The sequence below is a fragment of the Crassostrea angulata genome, chromosome 6 (assembly GCF_025612915.1).
Source record: "Crassostrea angulata isolate pt1a10 chromosome 6, ASM2561291v2, whole genome shotgun sequence".
In the NCBI taxonomy this organism is placed as follows: Eukaryota; Metazoa; Mollusca; class Bivalvia; order Ostreida; family Ostreidae; genus Magallana; species Magallana angulata.
The window spans coordinates 34,311,316-34,318,912 of record NC_069116.1 but is presented as its reverse complement, the minus strand read 5'-3'; the positions used below and the strand labels follow the sequence as shown (position 1 = coordinate 34,318,912).

The following is a 7,597-nucleotide window of genomic DNA, read 5'->3' as shown; positions in this document are numbered from 1 at the left end:
TTGTTTGGTTAAATATTTATTAAAATTCATTTTGTTTGGATACATGAACAAGGGTAAAGTTGACCTATCCAACTGTGTCTGTATCACAAGTGCCGGATCGAACCTTCACTATGTTGCTCTTTTGCCTAAAACAAGAGTGCAGATACATGTACAATGGTTACCGTAAAGTTAAGCTTTTTCATATTCATATAGGACTAAATTCACTTTTTTCGGAAATACTTTGCAAAAAGTAGGGTAAGAGAACATGCTCGCGATGTGCTTTTCATCCCTCTCTGACCTTTGATTTTAACTTTTTTTTTTTGGAAAAGGAGTGTACTTATTAGTGCATGGAACTTTGCAAAGTTTAGAGCACTTACAGTTGCTGATTTAGAGTGTATAGTAAACTTCCAGAAAATGCGTGTGTGACATTGGGGTTAATGAGTAGCTATAGTTGGTATACTTGTATATACATGTACTTACAAACAGTTGGTGACCCTGAGTTCACACTCATTGCTGTAGGTGTGGCCGTCAGACCCACACAGAGGGATCCAGCTCATGGGGCACACCATGTTACAGTGGGTGGACTGGTCCACACAACCTGAGTTATAAATGTAGAAAGGAAGTCAATGCGTCCGTGTAAAATATAGATAATGGGTGATTTGGTTGGATTGATATGACGTCGCGCACGGTGTTGGTGTTAATTTCGGTAACGTAAAAAACGTCAAAAACGTCATTTTCACTTATAACGTAATGGTACATTTCATTAACCACAACATACAAATAAATTAAAAAATAAGACCTTTAAATAGATTTTTTCGACATGTAAGAGATTTTATATTTCAAAACTTCAAAACATGAATATTTGTAAGAAATATCACTGCTCAAAAGTATGCGATTCGCTCACAGCTTTCAATTCTTATTCTTAAATGAACTTCCTCTGAAATTAGTCATATATTGTCAAGAATAGCTCTTGATTCAAAAATGATATACAAAACTCCTCCATTCCCGAGTCTGTTCTACCCTTGTTTGTTTCTTTTTTTTCTTAATTAATGTTAATTCGTAGATTAGCAGTCAAAGATCCCGTTGAAATAATCAAAATACATGTTCATCGTCACATCACGTTTAACGTCATTGCGTCATTTTACATGTACCCATGACGTCTATATCTTATTCGTAAAAATAAATTTATTCGACCGGTTAAGTTCAGATATTTGTCATCAATTTTGTCTTTAAGTTATTATTCCTACATCTTATTATTATATTTTTAATTCTTTTGCTACCTTCTTCACAAAAAAATTGGTAGGTATTTAGAATTTTTACTAAAACTGTTTTTATGAAGAAAGAAAATCCGCACACATACTGCATGCCGTAACGTTTAAGTCCTTGCGTCATATTACGTACCCGTGACATATAATGTTGACATCATTTTATTTCTAAAAATCAATTATTTTTATTCGCAATGGTTGTATATTTGGCATCAAATTGTTCAGGAGAAAAAGCACATTTCTAACTTCGATTCATTTGTGAATTTTCTGCGCGACTTTTTAAAAGAAGTGTCTAAGTTACTTTCTCTTTTCATTGCTTGTGTAGTTTAATGTGTTTTTATGAAAGTGTGACATTTCATGTTGACATTTCAAAATGCTTCTATTAAGAAAATTTGCGGACACATTTGCTTCTTTTTAATGGCTATACAACCTATGAAAATGCACATTCTAAAATGATTTCTATTATTATGAAATATAGCCAACATTTTTTTTTTAATGGGCATGATACTTGTAATCGCCATGCCACGCATAACGTTCGACTGTGAAATATATCTCTCGTGACACGTGTCTTGAATAAACTCTAGCATAACGATTTTTTTTATCATTGAAAATTAAATTATTATAAAATATATATTACGAAAATTTCTCTTTTTTTAAATTTTTAAAAAAAGTCATATATTTAAAAAAAAAACTTCAGTAGATCATTGCAAGTTCCTGAATCACAATTTCTATTTTGGTAATGAACTCATCTTGCCCTGGCCATTTTCGGGGATTTTTTACGCATCTACAACTTCATTCTGAGAATTCTTTGATCCCGCGTTGATTCCTGGCATTGATTACGTCAAAAACGTTATGACATATATCTGTTACATTATCAAAATAATTATTCCACCAAATTTTCCCTCCTAAAATGAAAGTTCACCGAGATAATGTAGTTTATTTGAAATATGTACCTAAAAAGTGTTACCTATCTACATGCCATTTCTAGTAAAATTTTCAGTTTTTAACACCGATTTATGAAATATAAAAAAAAATTCCTACATTTTATGACATGTTTTGTTGAAGTCCGCGTTCATTCGAACAGATCGGTATATACAATTACATATGTCTAATTTTTTGTTTTTAAAAATAGTCAAATACTACATGCACGCACCCTGAAAAGACATTTTAACACCAACACCGTGCGCGACGTCTATGCAATTAAAGGCAGTAAGTTGAATATATACATGTACTAATAATTGTACAAAGTAAGAATCTTTTTACATGGAAATAAATATTACCTAGGATTCATTGCTATCAGAGATATCATATTATTTATTGATCTGATTAACAACACGTCTGCACACAATGCAAAAAATGTTGCTGTAACATATTTAAGTAAAACAACAAGTACTTGTTTTTTGTATTTAACAATTCGCTTTCAATATTGCATGGTCAATCGTGGTACTGTATGGTGGTGTGTGTCCATATAGTGTGTGCATGTATTTATACCTTTGCATTTTTTAGGCAACTTATAAAAAAGCCGCTATCTAGAGAGATATGAAAAGAAAGCCTCTAAACTATACCCAATAACACAAACAGAAAGGACATTCGAAGAATCAGTACTTTGGATTAATGTTAGATTGCTGATCAAAATAGCTACTGCAGTTTTTAAATCAAACGAATATACATATTGCATCAGTTGCAAGTTTTTATATAATGTTCGTAAATATCCCTACAGCGGGGCGACAACGCAGCAGCATCTTCATTTACAGTAAGGGTGTGGTCGCCTAGAACCCATTCAACGGTATTTTCACATTCTACATTTCAGATCTGCCAGACATATTTCATTTGAAAAGAAGAGCAGCATTTTTTAAAACTAAAGAAAAGACCTAACAGTATGTTTTAAATATCCTTCTAAAAGTCGCATAATGTTTTTAAAAATCGCATCTTGTCAAATTGGACACACGTCTCTCCATTTCAAGTACATGTATTTGAGATTTAGAACCGTTGTGAAACTCTATCTTTAGACCCGCCAATACTTAGTATATCAATAAAGTTTTAATAGTTATACTTACATACAAAAGCGAAAAGGACGATGAAAATGAAAGCAGTTTTCATGACTGTTTGCAAACGCAGTTTAAATTGCGTTCTGTTATCAGCACAAGTCTTTGCTTTTATTGCACGACAGACCCGGACTTTCGCACGCTTATCACTCTTAAAATATCTACAACATGTGTTTATATTTCAAACCGCTCAGCGACAGAATAAAATATCAATACTCATAATTTATTCACCCTAAACATCTTTGAAACTATTCCATGAATGATTTCTCGTTTACATGCACGTATTTATTACGAAACAAAGGTAACAACGATACATGTAGTTGTTCAGCTATTCGGTTGAAACTGGATAGAATTAACACAAATAGGGAGAGAGTTTAATTAACTTAGCATTCCAGTGCTCTTCAGTTTTCTTGGATAAAGTGCAACAAACTGATCAATGATACGTTTTAACACTCAAAATAAATTATCATTTATAGAGAATGCTTCAATTCTGTTTTTGGTTTATCACAATGGATTAATAACACCCACCGATTATTTCTCATATTAAAGGAAAATCCACTGTGATTCATTATTGAAAAACCGAAAGACGGAAATCAACAGAATCCGGTTCCTACCAGTTTCAAAATGGCCGCTTATTAATTTAAGCATTGAAAAATTCATATAAACTCAAATACATATGTACCTATGATGAATAATCTTTACACCGTTCATTTGTTTCTTTTTCTTCATTTTTGAGATTGACCTTGTGTGGATTATTTCTAATTTGTGATCGATCAAACTTCCCTTATATGGAATGATTTGAAGTAAATAACGCATACGGTAGAATCGGCTGTTCCGTTTATGTAGTGTGCTAATTAACAATTACGACCTTTTACGCTTTCTATAAATAAGTGAAAAAATGTGTAGAATGAAATGTTATAATAAACAATATAAATGCATTCTTTGGTACTTCATACAAGCTATGAATGAAAAGCAAATCTCGATTCATTTTTTTTTTGTTACTATGAGTAGCAATGGAGGAGAAAATATTTAAATGGATGTTAAAATCTACTTCACCTGAATTATGACAGTTATATGAGTTTTTATGATATTTTTATGGCCAAATTAGTGATAAATCCGAGAAAATAAAGACTTAACAAAGACTTTTTAATATACGAATTTACAGAAAACTTGTTGAGATCATTAGCGCGACACGCTGAGGAGTTGCGCCAGATCCGAGCCATCACAGCTCCCTTGATGCACTTTGACCACGTTCACCTTGTGACTGAAAAACAATTTTAAAGTATGTTTTATATACTTAGTAGTCATACAAAAACCTTCATTAATATTAATCATATCAGCGATCAATGATAAATTAATTTTCATTAAATGGTCAAACTCTGATTAATCAGTTTGTCAGCTGTTTTAAAAAAGCAACTCTCTCTCTCTCTCTCTCTCTCTCTCTCTCTCTCTCTCTCTCTCTCTCTCTACATACAGACAGTTGGTGACGTGGAGCTCGCACTCGTTGCTGTATGTTTTGCCATCAGAGCCACAAAGGGGGGCGTAGTTCATTGGGCAGAACATTGGACAGCTAGATTGTCGCTCAACGTTGAAACAGCCTAAACAAAATAAAGATTACATTAAAGTGTGAACATCTGCGCAGCATTTAAATGTACATGACGAAGTGGTATTTTGGCAAACTAAAGACATCGAAAAAAAATCCATTTTAAGAAGGCTTGCAACAATTAAAGTCCGTTCACGTAATGATTCATTCATTCATTCTTGATGAACCACCGAAGAAAGCAGTTCAAATTACTGTATATACTTACAGGCTCTATCAAAATCTCTCTTGAATTATTTCTGTTTGTGGATTAATGTTGCGGATGAATTATTCTGTTTATTTGTAGCAAATACGACATAATTAGAATGATTGTTCTGCAATTCAAACGCCCCGGTAATTGGAAATGACCACTCGAATAATAACCGCATAAAATATTGTTGATGCAAGAAAACAAAGGGTAATCTGAGTGGACATATGTTGTACATAGAACAATGTTGAACAGATTGTTGGGCGAAGAAATTGATTTCAAGGAAATTTGCAACAGACGCTGACGAGGAAAGGAGAGGTTGTGGGTTCTTTGTCATGGATACATAGACGGGATAAATTAGAAAAAAAATATGCGCTCCAAACTTTGAACGATATGCATGAAAAAACTGTTCGTTCTAATAACAACAGAATCAATATGACTTTGAAGTACAAAGCTATATTGATTCTGTAATTAACTTCAAAGTCATATTGATTCTGTAATTAGTATACGAAGATGGTTAAAAAGATAATGTTCAAATCACGTATTGTTTATCCAGATAAAGAGTTAAAATTATATTTATTGTGCTAAATGATATTTGGAAGAGTATACTGAGTATACTACATTTGCTTAGATAAGTTCGATGAGTTGTCGTATAACCTTTGAATTGACTAAATCACGCAACTTACTATGGTATAATTGTAGAAAATGTCACGTAATGCAAAGGTTGGCTTCAAGTTGGCCAACTTTAGGTTGCCAACATCTGTGGGAAATATTGCAAACAGGAGTGGTTTGATGTTGACATTTTCAGGCAAAATATATAAATCTCAAAATGGTTTGGTTATTGTAATAGAGAAATGACCGACATGGCAGCGCCCATGATGGCCGTGGTCTCTTAGTGAGACATTAAAAAAAAAGAGAAGACTCGATCTCTACCAAGGCTCTTGAGATTTTCGGATGAACTTTGTATAAGCAATGTGGCGCGTTATCAGCATAGATAACAGATCATGTCATCAATGTTTGAGTTGCATATATTACGTCACGGAAGGAAAGCCTCTAACCCTAAATAGATAAATGAAATTTAGGGCATACTAGTATTTCGTGTCTTTGCTTTATACTCTATATTGAGAAATTTCAGGTTTCTGTGAATACCTGAAACGTAATTTAATGAAACTTCGTATGTCCATCATGCAATCCACGTATAATAAACAACAAATGATAAGTTAACAAATATAAACTATGAAATAAAAGATTTAAGTTAACAAAAAGTACTAATAAATACATGTAGAAGTATGCGAAATAATCCAATCATCGTAAATCTAAAGTCTGAAGAGAATAAAATAAGACATCATTTTACGAATGAATGTCAGCAAGATTTATCGTATATTTGATTTAACCTTTTTTAAAGACGATTTACACGTCACTAAATCAACTTAATTAACACCGCTACATGTAAAAGACAGTTTAAGATCTTTACCTGAGACCTCTCATATCTTAGGAAAGTTTCGTGAACATGCCTGCAGTTTTGTGACGCATTGGATTTCGAAATAAAACAAGATTAACTACAACTTTTATGACGTCACGGCATGTTATCCTGGTAATATTTGAACTTGTCCTTTTATATTGTGTAATATTTCGTTTTATATTCTATATTTTTACGATATTTTTCATTTTTACAGTCTTTACTTTATCATTTTTTAAATTTTAAAATCATAATAATCCTTATGTAAAACGAAAATAAAAAAATGATTAAAAAAAAACTGAAATATGTAATACATGTAAAAATGATAATGATACTTTGGAAATGAAAAATTGTACAATAACAATAAGAATCTTATACTAAATATCTTTATAAAAATATTCATGAGCATTAAATTTTTATTTCAATACCTTATAGTTAGAATTGCCTGCTTAAACGTAAACAATGCAGTCCCAAAAATATAAAAAAAGAAAGAAAGAAAATGTAACTTACCTGCCACAGCGAAAAGGGAGACGAGGCAGATAACAGATTTCATTGGGAATAATGTTTGAAGGAGTGAAGTAAATCTAGAATCTAATCCGTCTAATTTATAGGATTGTTTCGTTTCATTCTTATCAGTTAGGTCATTTCAGTGACGAGAAATTAATCGCAAAAGAAATGCTAAAAAGCAATAACAGGCATAAGAAACGTACCAGAATTTTTATTTTTATGTTACATATCTCTCTGTTAAAATATTATATAAAATTAAAATATTGCTCTATGTCCAGCCCAGCCACCTACCTCCCCACTTTTTGAGATGTCTGATAAAAAAAATCTAGATATATGTCAAATACTAAATTATTGAAGTATTACAATATGGTAAGGTTGCAGTCGTCTGGCATCGGAAATCCTCATATATTAAGTAAATGCATTTTGTCTATATGTGACAATGCATTTTTATTTACATGATTAATTATTATACTTGGTGCTATATTATCAAATTTATCCAATTCGGTCAGCATTCATCACTTCACATAGAAGAAGGGGGGGGGGTAAGACAGCGCA

General features: G+C 32.2%; 1 protein-coding gene and 1 long non-coding RNA gene across 2 annotated transcripts; both read right to left on the bottom strand.

Moving 5' to 3' along the window:
- Positions 1 to 3,453, bottom strand: LOC128190219 (uncharacterized). Its single transcript, XR_008244337.1, has 3 exons — positions 3,302 to 3,453; positions 460 to 577; positions 1 to 125 (listed from the first exon to the last, which is right to left on the bottom strand). It is a non-coding gene; the product is annotated as an uncharacterized LOC128190219 (long non-coding RNA).
- Positions 3,454 to 4,416: 963 nt separating this feature from the next.
- LOC128189611 (turripeptide Gsg9.2-like) lies at positions 4,417 to 7,190 on the bottom strand. The gene is made up of 3 exons (XM_052861275.1): positions 7,046 to 7,190; positions 4,764 to 4,887; positions 4,417 to 4,553 (listed from the first exon to the last, which is right to left on the bottom strand). The coding sequence occupies exons 1-3, from the start codon at positions 7,086 to 7,088 to the stop codon at positions 4,472 to 4,474; spliced, it is 249 nt and encodes an 82-aa protein (XP_052717235.1). The 5' UTR covers positions 7,089 to 7,190; the 3' UTR covers positions 4,417 to 4,471.
- Positions 7,191 to 7,597: the final 407 nt, after the last annotated feature.